This window comes from Hemitrygon akajei, chromosome 4 (assembly GCF_048418815.1).
Source record: "Hemitrygon akajei chromosome 4, sHemAka1.3, whole genome shotgun sequence".
NCBI classification, from domain to species: domain Eukaryota; kingdom Metazoa; phylum Chordata; class Chondrichthyes; order Myliobatiformes; family Dasyatidae; genus Hemitrygon; species Hemitrygon akajei.
Window position 1 is genome coordinate 191346692 of NC_133127.1, and position 21912 is coordinate 191368603.

A 21912-nucleotide genomic window follows, 5' to 3' on the forward strand; every position below is an offset into this window, starting at 1 on the left:
TTCACAGTCCAGGTTCAAGATTGTTTCATGTTAATTCCAGTACTCAAGTTCAAAGTTCAAAATAAATTTATTATCGAAGTACTTATATGTCACTAAACACACTGAGGTTCATTTTCTTGTGGGCATTCACAGTAACTACAAAAAGCACAATAGAATCAATGAAAGTCCACACCCAAAAGGATGGAAAAACAACCAACTTACAAAACATGACCGGTTGTGTGAATACAAAAAGAAAAATGATGATAAATAATGAACAAACAATAAATATTGAGAACATGAGATGAAGAGTCCTTGAAAGCGAGTCTATAGTTTGCGGGAACAGTTCAGTGAAGGGGCGAGTGAAGTTATCCACTTGGTTCAAGAGACTGATGGCTGAGGGGTAATAACTGTTCCCAAATCAGGTCCTTTACCTTCTTCCTTATGGCAGCAGTGAGAGTGCATGATCTGGATGGTGGGGGTCCTTGATGATGGATCTGCTTTCCTATGTCAGCACTCCGTGTAGATGTGCTCAAGGGTGGAGTGGGCTTTACTCATGACGGACTGGGTCATAGCCACTAGTTATTGAAGACTTTTCTGTACAAGTGTTTCCATACCAGGCTGTGATGCAACCAATCAATATATTCTCTGCCACACATCTATAGATGCTTGTCAAAGCTTTAGATGACATGCTGAATCTTTGCAAACTTCTAAGTAGAGGTGTCGCTGTGCTTTCTTCAGAATGGCACTTAGTGGGCCCAGGATATAACCGCTGAAATGATAACACTGAGGAATTTAATGTTGCCGATCATCGACACCTCTGATCCCCCAAAAAGAACTGGCTCGTGTACCTCTGCTTTCCTCCTCCTGAAGTCAATAATCAGCTCCTTGGTCTTGCTGACTTTGAGTGAGGTTGTTGTGGGACCAATTAGGCAGATTTTGAATCTCGCTCCTACATGCTGATCTGTTACAACCTTTGATTCGGCCAACAACAGTGGTGTCATCACCAAACTTAAGCATAGCATTAGAGCTTTGCTTAACCACGCAGTCATTAGAATAAAGTGAATAGAACAGGGGGATAAGCACACAGCCTTGTGTACACTTGTGCTGATGGGGATTGTGCAGGAGATGTTATCAATCTGAACTGACTGGGGTCTGCAAGGTAGGAAATCGAGGATCCAGTTGCACAAAAGGGTTTGAGGCCTAGGTCCTGAAGCTTATTGATTAGTTTTGAAGGAATGATGGTATTGAATACCAAGGTTTAGTATAAATAAACAAGTTAGCTTATATCCATAGATTGATTGCATGTCCATAAAGGGACACTAGGCACAGGAGTGACTGACAGGAAATGATTAAGTAGTGGTGGTCGGGTGGGTTAATGGGCGGAGATGTTGATCAGCCTCACAGCTTGAGGAAAGTAACTGTTTTGAGTCTGGTGGTCCTGGCGGGGATGCCGCATAGCCCCCCTCCCTGATTGGAGTGGGACAAACAGTCCGTGAGCAGGGTGGGTGTGATCCTTCATGATGTTACTGGCCTGTTTCCTGCACCTCACTGTATACACGTCCTCGATGGCAGGTAGGCTGGTGCCAGTGATACATAGGGTGGTTTTTAACTACCCATTGTAGAGCCATCCTGTCTGCTGTGGTGCAGTTCCCTTACCATGCAGTGATGAACCCTGATAGGATGCTCTCTACTCTGTATCTGTACAATGGGACAAATATGGACGTGCGTGGTCCAGCTCTCTTCAGCCTCCTCAGAAAGTAGAGGCATTGGTGAGCTTTCCTGATTGTGTAGAGTGTGCTCTGGGACCATGAAAGTTTGTGTGTGATGTGCACTCCCAAGAGTTTGTAACTGCTTAAAGTTTCCACTGCTGTGTCACTGAAGTGAAGAGGGACGTGAATGATGCAAGTTCTTCTGCTCTCAATAACTACTTCCTTTGTCAGGTTGACATTGAAAGAGAGGTTATTTTCCTTACATCAGGCCTTAAGATCTTCCACCTTACTTCTGTGGGCCATTTCTCATTGTTGGTGAATATCATGTCATTAGCAAGCGTGACAATGTGATTGCTCAGGTGTTTGACCATGTAGTCATGTGTGAGCAGAATATGCAGCCATGGGCCCTCGAGGACATCCACGTTGAGGATGATGGGGGGAGGGGGGAGAGCAGTTGTGCATCCTGACCATCTGAGGCGTGTTGGTTAGGAAGTCCAACACCCAGTGGCACTGTGGTCTATTTAGACCAAGGACTAGGAGTTTGTTCGTCAAGGTCTGTGTGGGAGAATAGTGTTGAAAGCCAAATTGAAATCAAGAAACAGCATTCTGACAGAAGTGTCCTTGTTTTCCAGGTGTGTCAGGGTCAGGTGAACGATAGGTGCTATAGTAAACATATAGGTGAGTGTCCAATGTGGCAGGAATGGAGTTTTTGATATGTGCCATTACCAGTCATTTCAAAGCACTTCACAATGAGTGGCATCAGTGCCACCGGACAGTAGTTGTTTAGACTGTAAGACCATAAGACCACAAGACATAGGAGCAGAATTAGGCCATCTGGCCCACTGAGTCTGCTCTGCCATTCAATCATGGCTGATCCTTTTGTCTATCTCCTCCTCAATCCCAGTTCCCGGCCTTCTCCCTATAAACCTTTGATGCCATGTCCAATCAAGAACCTATCAACCTCTGCCTTAAATACACCCAATGACCTGGCCTCCAGAGCTGCATGTGGCAACGAATTCCACAAATTCACCACCCTTTTGCTAAAGAAATTTCTCTATATCTGTTTTGAAAGGGTGCTCCTCTATCCTGAGGCTGTGCCCTCTTGTCCTAGACTCTCCCACCATGGGAAACGTCCTTTCCACGTCTACTCAGTAGGCTTTTCAATATTTGAAAAGTTTCAATGAAATCCCCCCCCTCGTCCTTCTGAATTCCAGCAAGTACAGACCCAGAGCCATCAAACATTCATCCCTGGAATCATCCTTGTGAACCTCCTCTGGAGTTTCTCCAATGCCAGCACAGCTTTTCTAAGATGAGATGCTGAAAACAGTTCACAATATTCAAGGCGAGGCCTCACCAGTGCCCTATTAAGCCTCAGCATCATATCCTTGCTCTTGTATGGCATTTGCCTTTCTCACCACAGACTCAACCTGCAAGTTAACCTTCAGGGTGTTCTGCACAAGGACTCTCAAGTCCCTCTGCATCTCAAATTCCTGGATTTTCTCCCATTTAGAAAATAGTCCACACATTTATTTTTACTACCAAAGTGCATGACCATGCATTCTCCAACATTGTATTTCATTTGCCACTTTCTTGCCCATTCTCCTAATCTGTCTAAGTCCTTCTGCATCCTACCTGTTTCCTCAACACTACCTGCCCCTCCACCAATCTTCATATCATCTGCAAACTTGGCAACAAAGCCAACTATTCCATCATCTGAATCATTTATATACAGCATAAAAAGAAGTGGTTCCAACACCACCCCCTGTGGAACACCACTAGTCACTGGCAGCCAACCAGAAAAGGATCCTTTTATTCCCACTTGCTGCCTCCTACCAATCAGCCAATGCTCTAACCATGTTAGTAACTTTCCTGCAATACCATAGGCTCTTAACTTGGTAAGCAGCCTCATGTGTGGCACCTTGTCAAAGGCCTTCTGAAAGTCCAAATATACAACATCCGCTGCATCCCCTTTATCTATCCTACTTGTAATCTCCTCAAAGAATTCCAACAGGTTCGTCAGGCAGGATTTTCCCTGAAGGAAACCATGCTGAATTTGAGGGAGGGAGTTCAGTGTCTAGATCAATAGTTTAGGTTTCTGGATTAAGGACAATAACATAACTGGACTGTTAGAGCAAACACTTCACAGCACCTGATTTAAGATTGCGATTCAATTCCCACTGTTGTCTGTAAGGAGTTTGTACATTCTACGCACGAGCATGTGGGATCCCTCCAGGTGCTCTGGTTCCCTCCCACAACCTAAAGACTTATGGGTTAGTAACTTGAGGAAGCTATGATGGCACTGGAAGCACTATGACACTTGTGGGTTTTCTCTAGCTCATCTGTGGACTGTGTTAGTCACTGACGTAAACAATGCGTTTCACTGTATGCATTGATGTACATGTGACAAATAAAACCAGTCTGATCTAAACAAATCTAATCAATTTAAAAAGCATGAAGGAGAGTTGGGTAAAGGTAAGGAATTGTCTCAAATAACAGACAGTTTCTTTGAATGGTTGAACAGTTTCTTGGGATAAACTGCATCTATCCCTGTTTTTCCAGTGCTCAGGTCAACAATATATCTCAGTGACATTTTGTCTTTATTTATGTGGAGATACAGCAAGGATCAGGCCCCAATGTGACGCACAACCCAGCAACCCTAGCCTAATCACAGGACAATTTACAACGACCAACTAACCTTCCAAATAGCACTTCTTTGGACTGTGGCAGGAAACTGGAGCACCCAGAATGACCCCACTCAGTCATCGGGAGAAGGAACACAACTCTAAGATAGTACCAGAATTAAACTCAGAACTCCGACACCCTGAGCTGGTGAAATTTAGTACAGGTCCCTCCCTGGGTAACTAGCAAGTTCCATTTTATACAGATGCCCGTGAGGAGTTGATTTGCCTACAAGTTGGAAGGTACAAGAAAAAAAAATACACAATGCTAACTGTACCTCCTCAGTATTGTCCTGAAGGTAAAGGCACACAAAACTGGTAAATTCAAATTCAAAGTAAATTTATTATCAAAGTACATGTCAACATATACAATCCTGAAATTCATTTTTTGAGAGCATACACAAGAAACACAACATAATCAATGAAACACCACACCCAATATGAAAAGAACAAGCTGTACAAATACAAAATAGAAAAAGATGACAATGATAGACAGATGGATGGACAGATGAATGGAATGGAATGGAATGGAATGAAAATGAACTGATAAATATCAAGAACATGAGATAGTGAGTCCATATGTTGTGGAAACAGTTCAGTATTAAGGCAAGTAAAATTATCCTTTCTGGTTTAAGAGCCTGATAGTTGAGGAGTAATAAGTGTTCCTGAACCTGGTGGTGAGTATCCTGAGGTTCCTGCACCTTCTTCCTGAAGACAGCAGCAAGAAGAGATCAAGGCCTGGATGGTGGGGTTCCTTGATGATGGAATAATTACTAAAAATGGAGAAGGAAATGAAAGATGTTCTGCAGTTTGTAGGTACAATATATGCACAGGTATGTTGAACTTTTGAATCTAGTAATAATGAAAAAATACAAGAGATTTTGCAGATGGCAGAAATCCAGAGCAACACAGAATATACTGGATAAACTCAGCAGAGTATAATGTAGTTCGAAGTTTAAAATTCAAAGCAAGCATAACCAGGACTTGTGATATGCACCAGCTGTTCATACGACCATCCAGCACCAGCTCCCATGGCTTCACATGACCCTGATCCGTGGGGGTGCTAAGCAGGTGCTACACCTTGCCCAAGGGTGACCTGCAGGTTCGTGGAGGGAAGGCAGGTACATCTCTACCTCCTTAGGTAGATACGTATCTCCACCCAGCCATCACAAGGTACGTATACCAGATACAAACCTGAGATTCATTTTCTTGCAGACACCCAGAGGGAAAAAAAAAGAAACACGATAGCATCCACAGAGACCGACCAACTTCCAAAGTGCAAAAGGGGGCAAATTGTGCAAATAGTAAAAGAAAGCAACTAATACCGAGAACAGGAATGGCAGATCCGAGTCCACAGGCTGCGGAGCCAGTCCAGCACTGGGGTGAGAGAAGCTGGTCCAGGAGCCCAATGGCTGCAGGGTGATAACTGCTCCGGAGCCTGGCTGCGTGGAAACCAAGTCTCCGCACCACCCTTGTGATGGCAATCGCAAGAAGAACAGGAGATGGGACAAACACAGGCAGACAGGAGAGAAATCTCAGGTGGGAGGTCTTGGCTGTTACAGAATGTAAAGGAAGTTTGTATGTATCTGAGAATGTCCATAAGTTGGGCAGTGGTGACCCAGGAATGGCCATTTCCCCCATGCCAAACAAATCTTTGGATTGATGGACATTTGAAGTTTTTCAGAGCAAGGCAACTGATTTTTTGCTACAAAAAGAACATCAGAGCAAAAATCTTGGAGAAGAACACTGACATGGCTGATGAAGATTTGATTTCAACACTTAAGAGAAATTTGAATACGTGCATGGAGAGCTATGGTCTATGTATGGCTCAATGGAACTAGGCAGAATAATAGTTCAGCACAGAGTAGATGGGCCAAAGGGCTCATTTCTGTGCTGTGGCGCTCTATGACTCCCTGACTAGGGACCGAATCACTTACTCTTGTTCCTAACATAAACGCATCACTTAAAGCCAACCTCCCACTTCACTAATAAAACCATGAATATTTAGCACTCAGTGGTTTGAATGGCCCAGATGCCCAAGGTCAGGGTAAGGTGCTTGTGAAAGTATGGAGTCTAGTCTTACCTGTTCGAATGGAAGTTTTCAAACCCAAAGATATCTAGTAAACCGATTGACCGGCGCACAACCTTGGGCTCCCGGGATGGAGGTTTATAAATTGCCGCATTAATCTTCTCCACTATCCAGACAAAGAGTCGTCCATAGATACCCTTCAGAATTAGAATCAGATTTAAAATCACCAGCATTGATGTGAAATTTGTTGTTATGCAGCAGTGCATTGCATCGCATAATAATAAAAATGATAAATTACAAAAAGTATATATATAAAAAAATAAATTAAATATGTAGTGCAAAAAAAAAGAGGGAAGAAATCACTGAGGAAGTGTTCCTGGGTTCAATGTCCATTCAGAAATCTGATGGCAGAGGGGAAGAGCTGTTCCTGAAATGTGCCTTTAGGCTCCTCCACCTCCTCCCTGATGGTTCCTGCTCCTGAGGAAGTAGAGAGCACTGATGCCCTTTCCGGGCAATTGTTGTCTATGTGGCTGTACCTGGATAGGCAACTGATAATATTTACAGTACTGTGCCAAAGTCTTAGGCACATATACTGCATAAATAACTATAGTGAGGTAGTGCTTATGGTTTGGTTCATTGTCCGTTCATAAATCTCCTTGAAGGTAGCAATGAGAAGAGGGCAGGTCAGGGTGATGGGGGTCCTCAATGATGGAAGCTGCCTTTTAGAGGCATCACCATTTGAAGGTTTTCTGGATGCCACTGATAATGGGCGTAAGTGTTGGAGGGAGGTAGAAAGTACATCCAGGTCAGATTAAGGAACTTCAAATTCAAACTCGTTCTATTTTGACTCCACTGTATTCATTGTCGCTTCTCTGCCTCCTTCACCAAATGTCGCCTGCTGACTTGACAGAGGTGTACAAGATTATATTAAAAAATAGCTTTATTTGTCACATGAATGTTGAAACAGCGAAACATCCAGTGAAATGTGCCGCTTGTGTCAACAACCAACACCGTCTGAGGAGTAGCCCGCGTGTCATAATGCTTCCAGCGCCAATGACACAGCATGCCCACAACTCACTAACCCTAACCCGTACATCTTCAGAATGTGGGGGGAAACAGAAGCACCTGGTGGAAACCCACGTGGTCAACATACAAACTCCTTACTGACAACAACGAGAACTGAACCCTGATCACTGGCACTGTAAAGCACTGTCCCAACTGCAGTGCTGATGTGCCACCCCACTCAGCCCATCCAGTTTATACTTACTCCAAGTAGAACAATCCTATCAGTCACAGAACTCTGAAAAGGATTTTCCCCAGAGCTCTGCAAAGGATTTGCTCACCAACTCCTAATACCCTTCCCAAGGCACGGGTCTACTGTATTCCCAGAATTTGTTTGGAAAGGCAAATCCAGATCATAACTACTCCCAAAGGGGGGGAAAAAAAATCAAAAGATCTTGAGGAGGTTGGAGTGTAGGAGACTGAGGATGTGATCCTCCAAAGGAGTCTAAAATTGAGGGGCATTGATAGAGCAAAGGCACACAGCCTTTCCCCAGGGCTGGGGATCAAGAACTAGAGGGCATGGATTTAAGGGATATAGGAATCAGAGGGATTTTCCCCCACTTCGAGTGTGGTCACTATATGGAGCTGTTCAAGGAAGTGGTTTGGGCAGGTATACTGACAATATCTAAAAAGGTACTTGGACAGGTACATGGATAGGAAAGGTTTAGAGCAGGGCTTCTCAATCCTTTTTCTTCCATGGACCCCTACCATTAACCAAGGGGTCTGTGGACCCCAGGTTGAGGACCCCTGTTTTAGAGAGATATGGTCCACATGTACTATAGGCAAATAGGACTAGCTTGGATGGGAATATTGGCTGACATGGAACTGTTGGCCACATTATCCAATTCTAAAACTTTAAATGCAAACTTGCTGAAACCCTGACACTGTAACACTGTAAACATTCAGGCCAGGCATCATCTGTTGAGAGAGACAACTTTTGTGTTATTTGCCTAGAAATTTAACTCTATATCCCTAATTCTTAAACAACCCACAAAGGGTAATAAAAGGAACTTATTTGCACTTCTAAACCAATCACTCACAACCTTCATACTCCCCCTTCCCCCCACCCCGAGTACGATCCCAGCCTCTTCTTTTCTTTTCAAATCAAGGTGTCTACTCAGCGGAGCCACTTCGTAACAGCACCAGTGACCCGGGTTCAATTCCGCCACTGTCTGTAAGGAGCTTGCACACTCTCCCCGTGACTCGGTGGGGGGGGGTTTCCTCCCACCTTCCAAAGATATGCCGGTTAGTAGGTTAATTGGTCATTGTACGTTGTCTTGTGATTAGGCCAGGGTTAAATTGGTGGGCTGCTGGGCAGTGCAGTGATAGAGGTCCTCTGTTTGTCAGGGTCAACTATGGATGTTGTCTTCTACGTGATACGCAAGCCAGGATAGTACGATATGGAGAGCAAGTTACGGCCATGCATCAGGCTCCCCCTCTCCACACAGCTGATGAGTCCAAAGGAACGGCAGAAACCAATAGAGTTTGGCACCAGCAGAGTTGCAGAAGTTGCCAGTCAGTGTTGAACTCAACATAAGACTGCCTTAAGTTCTCCAGCTCTGGATTTCTCTCCCCCCTTTCCCTTGGGGATTTACTCCCGAAGCCTTTCCCATGAGTGGGTGTAGCCGCAAGGCAGCGGAGGTTTGGATCAGAGTTTTCCCTCTCCTACATGAGCTGCCAGCCACGGTTAATGAGCTCCATCTGCCCGAAGCGACTAGTTTTTAAGGCGCCAATAACCCAGCTTAAGGCAGATTGCAGTGGTTATTTCTGTATTTTTTATTGGTTATTTTAGTGGTTATTTCTCACCTTCACAAAAGCATCGCGGACGTCGAGAGCTTGCTCCATGTTGAGAGGAGTGGAGACGGTCTCTCCCCTCGTTATAATGGTGCGGCTGGTAAGGCAGTTCTGAAGGTCCAGGCAGTCAACCTGAAGGAACGAGGAAATCACCCCAGATTAAAAGTGTGTCCGTACTGGAGATCTGTTGTTTTTATGTCAAACATCTGCATTGTAATAAATGAGAATTAAATTGCCTCAAGTGATGAACTGGCCAAAGAGCTGAGAGGGAATGAAGGACAGGCAAAGGATAATTTCTAAAGCACCTCCAGGCATTGCACTTGAGATATTTTCTAAAACTCCAGTAAGTTCATATCCAAATGCATATCAGAAGGCAAGCATTTAAAGCAGGGGTTCCCAACCTGGGGTCTACCACGGACACCTCCGCTAATGGCACGGGTCCATGGCATAAAGAGTTTGGAAACCCTCTTATTTAAGGCAAGTTGAAAGGAGATGTGCCGGCAGGTTTGTTTCTAATACACTTAGTGGTGGATGCTTGGAATGTGCTGCCTTTGGATACATTAGGGACTTTTAAGAAATGTTTAGATAGGCACATGACTGTGTGGAAATGGAAGGATATGGACATTGTGTAGGCAGAAGCGACAGTTTAGTTGGGAATTTGACCACTAATTTAATAGGCTCAGCATAACATGGTAGGCCAAAGAGCCTGTTCCTATGCCATACTGTTTCATGCTCTACATTTGAAATGTTGGGAATTTCTAGTGTTTTAGCATCTGGCTCATTGGATTTGGTTTCCTGCACTCACTTTTAAACTCACCTGGGCCCCATTTCCCAGCCACTCTTTAAACTCACCAGGTTCATAGAGGCGAAGCATGGAAATGGCCCTTCAGCCCAACTGGTCCATGCTAACCAAGATTCCCAGTCAAGCTAGTCCCATATCACTCTAAACTTTCCTATTCATCTACCTGTCCAAATCCCTTTTAAATGGCTATAATTGTACCTGCCTCAACCAATTCCTCTGGCAGCTTGTTTTATATAGCCACCACTCTCAGAATGAAATACTTTCTCCTCAAATTCCTATTAAATCTCTCCCCTCTTGCCTTAAACCTATGCCTGAATCCCCCAACTCTGAAAGGAAGATCGTGCACCCTGCTCATGTTCTTCTTTCTGTCACCGTCTTTCTGCTATTCTCCTCGTCATTCCTGACAATCCCCAAAGCTTCCTAACATTTATACTGTTTTGCTACTCATTAACATTATCTGCAGATGTTGTTCAGATACCTTTGCTGGGACAAACGGATTCACACAGATGGTCAAAAAGCTTCTGGGGACAGAGATCCCAGACACCCCAAAATTAATGGTGTTAGAGAGGACTCTGAAAACATAAATATCCCAACTATTGATTGATCAACTGTGACCATATTTGATGTGCTAAGTGACAAGTTCAGTCTGGTCTACAAGCTTCTGTGTACTCTTGTCACAATGGTGCAAATAACTTAACCACTGTTGTCTGGCTTGATAAAGGCCAATTAACATTACCCCATTGTTTTATGTCAATTAAATATGGGCCGACAAGACCTCATTGCCTACTTACTTACTAGAAGCTGAGCAAGGAATAGTGGCTAGAAGTTTACCTTTGTCACAAACAACTCTGACCCTTTGGAAAGGTCTTGCTGCTGTTCTAGAAAGCTGAGGTTAAAAATAAGCCTCTTGGCCCTGGAAAGTGAACATCCATCACACCAGCATGGTCAAGGACAACTTCAACCTGCTATCAGACTCCTGAACGGACCTCTTGTACAATGAAGATGAATTTGACCTCACAATCTACCTCACGAGTTTTCACCTTATTGTCTACTTGGACTGCTCTATATCTACATTGTTATTGTTTTTCCTTTTGATCCACCTTGCTGTATTTATGTAGGGAATGATCTGCCTAGATGGCACATACATGAAACTTTCCACTGCACCTCACTACCAACAGAAACTCTTTTTCTTGCACACTGATGTTGTTAACACACACACACACTTTTCCCTTTGGAATGGAGAGGATGAGATGGGACTTGACAAAAGGTGCACAAAATGACAAGAGGCACAGATCGAGTGGATAGCTAGAGGCATTTTTTCCCAGGCTAGTAACAGGGACATCATTTTAAGGTGATTGCAGGAAAGTATGGGGTGGGGGGGGGGGGAATGTCACAGGCAACGTGTACGTACGTACTCGTGCGCGCACGCAGACAAACACAGCGGTTGAAAACCCTGCCAGGTGTAGTGGTAGAGGCAGATACACTACAGACGTTTGAGACCCTTAGACAGACAGATGGGTGATAGAAAAATGGAGGGTCATGGTGGAGGGAAGGGTGAGACGAGGGGTTCTCAACCATAGACCCTTTGCTTAATGGTATTGGCCCATTGCATATAAAAGGTTGAGAATCCCTGGGATAGATTGATCATAAAATAGGTTAAAAGGTTGGCAAAACATCATGGTCTGAAGGTCTTGTCCTGTACTGTAGTTATCTATGTTTTTAACTGTAAACACAAAGTATACTGCAGATGCTGCGGTCAAATTAACACATATAAACAAGCTGGAGGGACTCAGCAGGTCAGGCAGCATCTGTTGAAACGAGCAGTCAACGTTTCGGGCCAAGACCCTTCGTCAGGACGGAAGAAGGATCTCGGCCTGAAACGTTGACTGCTCGTTTCAACGGATGCTGCCTGACCTGCTGAGTTCATCCAGCTTGTTTGTATGTTTTTAACTGCGTGGATATTCACCTCAAGGAGAGCTGCAGCTGCCAACAGCTGGGCAGAGTAGACCACCTCACATGAATCCAGGTTGTCGTACACTCGAGCTGAAGGATAATAAAAGAAAAGTAAAGCTTGTCTCAATTGCAGTCAAACTTAATTCCCTTGCTTGTCGTACATTTACAGGCAGTCCCCGGGTATTGTACGAGTTCCGTTCCTGAGTCCGTCTTTAAGTCGGATTTATACACAAGTCGGAACAAGTACATCCGGTATTATTTAGTGTCAATTAGTCAAACGTTTGTCTTGGTATATAGTATATATTTTACCTTTCTATGCATATAAAACACTTAAGAAATGTATGTATTCCAATAATTAAACCACCACGTTGCTTAGTAATAATTGTAGCTTTCATCAGGGCCGGGCCTTTCACATGTTCCATTATTCACACTTTATCCTTTAAAATTGTTCCAATTGTTGAGCCTAATGCTCTTCCAATGACCGATGGCATTTCACCTCTTTCCAAACGCTTTATTATTTCCACTTTATTTTCAATTGCGATGGCTTTCTGTCAATGGAACAGAAACACTGCGGGCGGTGGATCCCGACCTCCGCCGGCTCCCAAGGCCCGCTGGGTCCTAAGGACCACCGCACTGAATTCCCCGGGTCCTAAACTCCGCCGCACTGAGACAGGTTAAATGGGACAAGTGGGGGCTGTGCTGGGTTTGGGTATTTGATCCTCCACAATATTCTGGAGGTGACAGTACTTTTTTTTATTGAGGTTGAGTTGCGAGCTCGACATCAACCCAGCACGGATGGTACGGGAGTCACTGGATTGACATCAACCCGGCACAGGAGCGGTCTGTCACTGGATCGAACTCGGAAACCTCAGTTCTCGAGCCTGGCGCTGATCTCACTGCGCCACCAGCCAACCGGAATTGGGGGGGGGGGGGGTGGTCAGGGTGAATCTTATTAAGAAAAATTTAAACCAAATACGAAGTTAAGCTCTCAACACAGTGTCAACGACAATGACTTAAAATGACGGACAGCATCGCGATCTGACTTAAAATGATGGACAGCATTCTCCTTCCTCAGTTCGTAAGTACGAGTTGTCCGTAAGTCAGATGCTCGTAACTTGGGGACTACCTGTATATCCTGCTAGATTTGACTGTATAATTGTCATTTTCTTTGCATTAATGTCTGCTTGTATTTTATATATAACTACCTACATTCATATAACTGTTTACTATATTTCCTAGTGGTCACAGTATGTGTATGCAAATATTCAATGTGTCAGCGAGTGGTTACAGTTCTTTGAATGTTTTTGGAAGCTTCTCAAGTGTTACATTGTTTGACCAGGGGCTATCTGACTGGATAACTCTTATTTAAACATTTGAATGGAATGCCTCTTATCTATGGCATACAAGGAGGGCGAAGCACTTGGTCTCCCAATCTTTAGTCTTTTCTTTTCCTTTCCTCATTGTTCTCAGACTCTCTGTTACTCCCCATTTCAAATTCTGTTTGTTCTATTGCTGCCTAATAAAATGATCGTGAAGTAACGAAGTTTATGCCTCATTCTTGACTTCTAAAAGAACTTTGGACCAAAAGACATCAGAATCCAACAATCCAAAATGGCCAGGGATTGTTTCTTCCTTCCAAAGGTGTCTTGGAAAAAGACGTTGGCCAGCACCTTTCCAAAGGCCATTGTCAATCAGTTTCCCAGAGGTCCATGCCCTTTTAATCTCTGGTGTTGAGATTGCTAAAGATTGTATTTGGGATATCAGGAGTACCAAAGTGGTTTGAGGTCCAAGATACCCTTCACAAATTTTTGGAAAACTGGAAGTTAGAGTGCCTGAAGGCAAACCTGCTGTTTGAAATCATGGATAATCCTGTGCTTCACTAACATTTCTTTGGAACACATCATGGGACCCAATCCAAAACCTCGTAAACAAGCAGGTAAGAAATGAGAGTTTGCCATGTGGCTCATCAAGGCTACTGCATCAATCGTAAGGCAACATCTCATCTTATGGAGACCCAAGAGGCAACAGATTCTGGAATCTGGAGCAACACAAAGTCTCTGCAGGAGCTGTGGGTGGCACATTAGCTATTACAGTGCAGTGACCTGGGTTCAGTCCTGTCACTGTTTGCTTGGAGTTCGTATATTCTCCCCATGACCATGTGGGTTTCCAGTGGGTGCCCCAGTTCCTTCCAACGTGCCAAAGACGTATGCCAAAGGTTAATTGGTCACATGGGTGTAAATGACGACAAGGGCTCTTTGGGCTGGAAGGCAACGTAACTGTGCTGTACCTCTAAATAAATAAAAACCTAGTAGATCAAACAGCGTCTGTGGGAGGAAAGGAATTGTCAACATTCAAGTCCTGATATGCAGGGTCTTGACCTAAAACATCATTGTTTCTTTTCTTCCCACAGATGCTAATCGGCCCGTTGACTTCCTCCTGGAGATTGTTTGTTGCTCATCTAATCTTGGCCTCAGCTTCACTTTCCTCATCCCACAAACTTTGGAACATAAACGTCTATTTTAATCCTGAATATAATGAATGATTCAGCCCACAAGAATGCCAAAGTCAACTTTCAAAGAGAAACCTCTGACAATCTTAAACAAGGTACCCTTTATTTTATTTAGTGATGCAGCACATAGGCCCTTCGAGCCACATGGCTCCAGCAATGCCCAATGAACCTGATTAACCCTAAACTAAATCAGGGGGCAATCGACAGTGACCAATTAACCTATCCAGTACACCTTTGGACTGTGGGAGGAAACTGAAGCACCTGGGGAAAACCCACACATTCCATGCAGAGGAGATACAAATGGCACCAGAATTTAACTCCAAATCCAACAATTTCCTGAGCTGTAATAGCATTGCACTAACTGCTATCCTACCTTAGTTGCCATGCTGAAACCATACCCTCCAATTCCTGATAACTTATTAACCTTTATTTAGCTTTCTTAAGGGATACAGGTTTTTTTTTTATACGATATGATGGATAAGCTAGAATTGGGTACTAGGATGGCCAAAGAAGGAAGGAAGGATAAAGTGTAGATTAGGGTGAGAGAGTGAGAGAAAGAGAGAAAGAGTGAGTGGGAGGGGGGGAGTGTGGGAGTGTGGGAGAGTGGGAGAGTGGGAGAGTGGGAGAGTGGGAGAGTGGGAGAGTGGGAGAGTGGGAGAGTGGGAGAGTGGGAGAGTGGGAGAGTGGGAGAGTGGGAGAGTGGGAGAGAGAGTGAGAGAGTGAGAGAGTGAGAGAGAGTGAGAGAGAGTGAGAGAGAGTGAGAGAGAGTGAGAGAGTGAGAGAGTGAGAGAGTGAGAGAGTGAGAGAGAGAGAGAGAGAGAGAGAGAGAGAGAGAGAGAGAGAGAGAGAGAGAGAGAATGAGTGAAGGGATTTAGAATGTAAGTCTACCGTCTGATCCACACTCCAGAGCAGAAGGTGGCGGTAATGCACCATTAAGCTGGGTGCCAACGGCCATAAAACAAAAAGAACTTATTAACCTTCCTCAGAAACTTGCAGGTTTCAATGGCATCTTGCATTTTTGCAAATTCTATATTTAATTTGATCCAAAAATATCAATTGGACTCTCTTCCCACCCCCACCAACTCCCTGCCCCCTGCAATGGCACGTAGCCCAGTGGGTTCCTTCATATTGCTCCAGATCCCAGTGTCTGCAGTCTCGTGTCTCTCTTCTGCTTATCTGTCTCTCTGCCAAAGCAGATAACCTCATATTCCGCCCCCCACCCCCCACGCTGACCTCATCGTTGAAGCAATTACATGGAAGACATAGCTGCAGCTATATTTCATTAGGAGTTTGAGGAGAATTTTATGTAGCCCAAGACTCCATCAATTTCTACAGATGCACCATGGGGACCATTCCAACACTGAATGGCACGGAGGGGCCTCTGCAGAGGATCAGCAAAAGCTGCAGAGGTTTGCACACCTAGTCAGCTCCAGCATGGGCACTAGCCACCCCAGCATCGAAGACATCTTCAGAAAGCGATGCCTCAAAAAGGTGGCATTCACCATTAAGGACTCCCATCACCCAGAACATGCCCTCTTCTCATTGCTACCATCAAGGATGTGGTATAGGAGCCTAAAACATATATATTGTATGTAACATATACATTGTATATGTAAACATGGGATTCCAGTTAATTGGGCCATCTGTTAATTGGTGCAGCCACTTATTTGGGACAACTCTTAACAAACAAAAACAAATCAAGAAACTAGAAGGGATTATCTTCATTTATTTGGGACACACAGCTACTTAACTGGGACAGGAGACAGTTACCGAACAGTTTCTGACTAAAGTCTGTGGCTGTAAGACACTACAACGTGCTTACAGCAAAAAGTTTTTAAATAGCTTCAGCTGCATGTGTTTGTGTTCAAAAAGCAGTGATCTTTGTCACTGATTGTTGCTGAGAAATAAACAGCAAAGACAACTCAGAACTCTGCAGTTTCAAGCATTTGGGCTTGGAGGTGCCAGAAATGGCCAGGAGTGAAAATAAATCGATTTCACTACTCCGATAAGTTAGGAACTACGAAGCATTTGAAGGTAATCGACAGTAATCCTGAATGTTACAATGGAAATGAAGATTTGGAGGATACAATCATCAAAAGCATTGTTTGAAGGTAGTCCACTTACTGCACTAGGTGTCTGCACCGATTTTGTTCATGTCACAGTCAAAAAATCATGGCAGTGTATACTGGATTAATTCCTCTGCAAAATACCTATTAGGAACTAATACTGTTTTATGGTACTCTACTAGTTTTAGTAGAGTTTTTTCTGCATTTCCAAATGCATATTTTGTTACTCAGTTACAGTAGTTTGTCTTTTTTTTTAATACATTTTTAACTATTTCCATTGAAACTTCAATTAATTGAGGCAGCTGCTTAATCGGGCCAGAATGTGCTGATCACGATATGTCACACTTAACTGCAGTTCGCTGTATTATTATTGCAATTTATAGCTTTTTTATATACTGTTGCCACAAAACAACAAATTTCACAACATAGGTCAGTGATAATCCAAATAGGACATGCATGGTAAATGGTAGGGCATTGAGGAATGCAGTAGAACAGAGTGATCTAGGAATAATGGTGCATAGTTCCCTGAAGGTGGAATCTCATGTGGATAGGGTGGTGAAGAAAGCTTTTGGTATGCTGGCCTTTATAAATCAGAGCATTGAGTATAGGAGTTGGGATGTAATGTTAAAGTTGTACAAGGCATTGGTGAGGCCGAATTTGGAGTATTGTGTACAGTTCTGGTCACCGAATTATAGGAAAGATGTCAACAAAATAGACAGAGTACAGAGGAGATTTACTAGAATGTTACCTGGGTTTCAGCACCTGAGTTACAGAGAAAGGTTGAACAAGTTAGGTCTTTATTCTTTGGAGTGTAGGAGGTTGAGGGGGGACTTGATAAAGGTATTTAAAATTATGAGGGGGATAGATAGAGTTGACGTGGATAGGCTTTTTCCATTGAGAGTAGGGGAGATTCAAACAAGAGGACATGTGTTGAGAGTTAAGGGGAAAAAGTTTAGGGGTAACACAAGGGGGAACTTCTTTACTCAGAGAGTGGTAGCTGTGTGGAACGAGCTTCCAGTAGAAGGGGTAGAGGCAGGTTCGATTTTGTCATTTAAAGTAAAATTGGATAGGTATATGGACAGGAAAGGAATGGAGGGTTATGGGCTGAATGCAGGTCGATGGGACTAGGTGAGAGTAAACGTTCGGCACGGACTAGAAGGGCCGAGATGGCCTGTTTCTGTGCTGTAATTGTTATACGGTTATACGGTTATAATAAACTCAACTCTTGATTCTTCAAATCTACAAGCTGAACATCAATATCCCACCCAGATAGAGGATTCCCAAAAATCTGTGCTATCTTTCTTCAAAGCCCCAATAACACAACTTCAGTCCATTAACCCTTCTTGGAACAATGTACAGAGAGTTACACAGCACAGAAATGAGCCATTCAGCCCACTATCTCCATGCTAACCACTGAGTACTCAACCATTTTAACCCCATCTTCCAACATTTGGCCCGTAGTTTTCTCTGCCAAGGCGATTCCTATAGCGAACATGCCCAAGATAATTTCTGCTCACATTCCCAGCTTGCTCCAACACAAGGCAGGGTCGCCTGAAGACTTACGCTCATAGGCCAGGTTGCCCATGTGTAGGATGGCAGCCAACAGCTTGCTTATCTCCCAGTTCTCTGTGTCGGTGAACATGAGGACCTTCATGGCAGAACGAATGTTGGCATACTCCTTGCTGTCGTCTCGGCCGTCACAGACGGTGCACTTTCCCTAGAATGAACACCTCAGATGTCACATCAGTTGCACGGGAAATGGAGGGGTGAGGGAGTCCAGGGAAACCATGCATCTAATCAGGACCGTACAAAATCCAAACCCAAACATCTGCTGGCCCTTTATAAAAGTAGTAATGGACTAAGAACCAGCTGGGTAGATGCTGAGATGGATGTGATACCAAACAAGTATCCAGACCACAAATTCAAATCCAACTGCGGAAAATTTAAAATTCTGATCATAACATCAAAGTGGAGATAGTAGTAAAATCATAAGATTATTAACCAAATCCTGTAACTACCAAGACTATAAAATATAGAAGCAGAGTTAGGCCACTTGGCCCAACATTTAATCATAACTGATTGATAATCCCTCTCTCAGCCCCAATCTCCAGCCTTCTCCCCTTCATGCCCTGACAAGTTAAGAATCTATCACCCCCTGCCCTAATTGTACATAAAGACTTGGCCTCCCCAGCTGCCTGAGGCAAAGTATTCCACAGATGCATGACTATCTGGCTAAAGAAATTCCTCCTCATTCACGTTCTAATAGGACGCCTCTCTATTCTGAGGCTGTGTCTGCTGGTCTTAGAGTCTCCCATCATAGGAAGCATCCACTCCACATCCACTCTATCAAGGCCTTTCACCATTCGATAGGTTTCAATGAGGTCACACCCCATTCTTCTAAATTCTAGTGAATACAGGTTCAGAGCCATCAAAAACATTTCATATGACAAGCCATTCAATCCTGGAATGGTTTTCGAGAACCTCCTTTTAACTCCCCAGTTTCAGCACAACTTTTCTATGATAAGGCGCCCAAAACTGCTCACAATACTCTAAGTGAGGCCTCACCAGTGCTTTATAAAGTCTCAACATTACATCTTTGCTTTTGTAGTCTAGACCTCTTGAAATGAAAGCTAACATTGCATTTGCCTTCCTCACCACAGACTCAACCTGAAAATTAACCTTTAGGGAATCTTGCACAAGCACTCCCAAGTCTCTTTATGCTCCAGTTTTTTTTTTGTATTTTCTCTCCGTTATCAAACCCTGCTTTAAATATACTTCAACAGCCATCTGTGGAAATACATCCCAGACTCACCACCCTTTGGCTAAGGAAATTCCTCATCTCTGCTTTGAAGGATCATTCCATTATTCATTTGGAATTAATGTATTAAATGGAATTTACCTTGAATAATGCTTGAATAATTTAATGACTTACCACTTTGAGGCCCTCTGTTGGCCAAGGTCAACCGTGAATGTTGCATCTCAGCTGTCTATGTGATATGCAAGCCAGTACAGAAGCCAGGCCAGAACAATATGGAGAGCTAGCTGTTGGCCAAGTAGCGGCTTCCCCTCTCCATGCAGCTGATGAATCCAAAGGTACGGCAGAGACCCATACAGTTTGGCAACATTGGCATCACAGGAGTTGTCAGTCAGTGTTGAACTCAATGTTGGACTGACATAGCAACTCCAACTGTAAATTTTTTCTTGGGGTTTACTCCCAAAGCCTTTCCCATAAGTGGGTATAGCTGCAAGGCAGCAGAAGTTTGAGATCAGTGTTTTTCTTTTCCTAGATGAGCTGATGAACCCCACTTGCCCAAAGTGACTGACTTTAAGACACCAGTAACCTATCTTTGCCCCTTCTCCTGCCAGTGGAAACTGTTCTGCTGGGCTTAGTGGCTAAGCCACACATGTAAGCCAGGAGCTGGACTTGGATATCAGAGGATATTTGAGATGCACGCCATTGGCAACCATCCCACTACCAACCCCCCCCCCCCCCCATGGCTATAACAACCTTAGGGACCCCTTACTACTTTAGTGATGTACCATACTGGACTTTTTAATCTTCCTGCTGTAGCCTTCACTACAAATGGGATTTTCTAATAATTAATTACTTTAACACTATTATTCCATTGGAAGTTTCCTTTTCTGAACCAATTTTACCTTAAAAAACTTGTCCCACACCATTAGTCCACAGATTTCAGAAAATCACCAGAGCAATGTTACACACTCCTCAATCGATCAGCGGTCCACAGGTCTCACCATGGTCAAGTAGGTGTAATCTGTTGGCTTCCCTAGACCAAGTTTCTTCTTCTGGTCAGGGCTCATTCCCATCAACGTGCAATAGAAAATGTGATAGTTTCTCTCCCCATCAGCCTGTGGAAGGGAAAGATGAAAGTCAACACGTGCCAATGGACCTGTACCATTCTATATTCAAACTTAGCAATCAACTGGCTCCATACCAACCTCAGAATTTCTCCCTTCACCAGAAGAAGGGCAAGAGGTCAGAACACACTGAGTAAGTTAACAAATTTCACAACACATTCCGGTGATAATAAACCTGATTCTGATTCTGTATTGCGAGTAGTTTTGGGCCCCTTATTTAGGAAAGGATGTGTTGGCCTTGTAGAGGATCCAGAGCAGGTACACAAGATCGATCCCAGAAATGAAGTGCATGAAGAGCATTTGATGGCTGTGCCTATATTCACAGGAGTTTAGAAGAGTGAGGGAGGATCTCATTGAAACCTATCAAATATTGAAAGACCTAGATAGAATGGATGTGGATAAGATGTTTCCTATAGTGGGGGAGTCTAGGACAGAGGACACAGCCTCAAAATAGAGAGGTGTCCATTTAGAACAAATAATGAAGAATTTCTTTAGCTAGAGAGTGGTGGATCTGTGGAATTCATTGCCATGGACAGCTGTCCAAGTCATTGGGTATATTTAAAGTGCAGATTGATAGGTTCTTGATTAATAAGGGCATGAAAAGATTATGGGGAGGAGGCAGGAGAATGAGGTTGAAAGAGATAATGGATGGACTAGCAGAGCAGACTCAATGGGCTGAATGGCTTAATTCCGCTCCTACATATGACTTATGGTCTTATGGAGATCAAGGCGGAGGCGCACCAGAGCAATCAGGGACGGATGATAGATGCTGGTCTCGCCACCAACCCTAGAAACCTCTTAACTGAAATAACTCAGCAAACTTTATCCACCTAGTAACACTTGGATACTCGGCCTGCTGGAGAGATTGTAGACCAATAAAATCCTATTTGTTTTCTTTTAAGAGTTCATAACTCTTGGGAGGCAGGGCAATTAAAACAAAGTTGAAGGAGTGTTTACTAACAAAATAATGTCCTAAGGCAATTTGAGGTAGAGTAGCAGTTAAGGTATGCTATTCTAACACTGGTGACAAAGGTTCAGCTCCCAGCACTGCCGGTAAGGAACCAGTATGTTCTCCCCATGACAGTGTAGGTTTCCAGTTGGATGCTCTTGTTTCCTCCCACATTCCAAAGTCATATGGATTAATTGTTTAATTGGTCATATGGGCATAACTGGCCAGTGCGGGATCAGTGGGCTGGAAGGGTCCCCTCCAGTGCTATAGCTCTAAATAAAAATAACAGTGAATCCTGCACTTTCTAAAAACTATTTCAATGTACTTGTGTATGGAATGATCAAGTTCAAGTTTAATTTTATTGTCATTCAACCATAACATGTACACCGTATCCCACTGGACCAAGCTGCACAATTTGTTTGTTGGTCAACAGTCTTTCCGCCAGGTTGATTATCCAAACGTTGCAAGGTAGATGCAGTTTGCTGAGCTTTTTGGGTTAAGAA

The 21912-nt window shown here is 43.7% G+C and overlaps 1 protein-coding gene across 3 annotated transcripts in view; it reads right to left on the reverse strand.

Moving 5' to 3' along the window:
* The window catches only part of myo7aa (myosin VIIAa), a 274145-nt gene that overhangs the window by 140918 nt on the left and 111315 nt on the right, over positions 1-21912 (reverse strand). For all 3 annotated transcript variants that reach the window (XM_073044265.1, XM_073044264.1, XM_073044263.1), the window contains 5 exons: positions 20338-20451; positions 18145-18298; positions 12020-12096; positions 9264-9383; positions 6450-6592 (listed from right to left, as the gene is read on the reverse strand). In XM_073044265.1, the coding sequence (XP_072900366.1) occupies positions 6450-6592; positions 9264-9383; positions 12020-12096; positions 18145-18298; positions 20338-20451 (608 nt within the window). The remainder of the gene's footprint in view (positions 1-6449; positions 6593-9263; positions 9384-12019; positions 12097-18144; positions 18299-20337; positions 20452-21912) is intronic.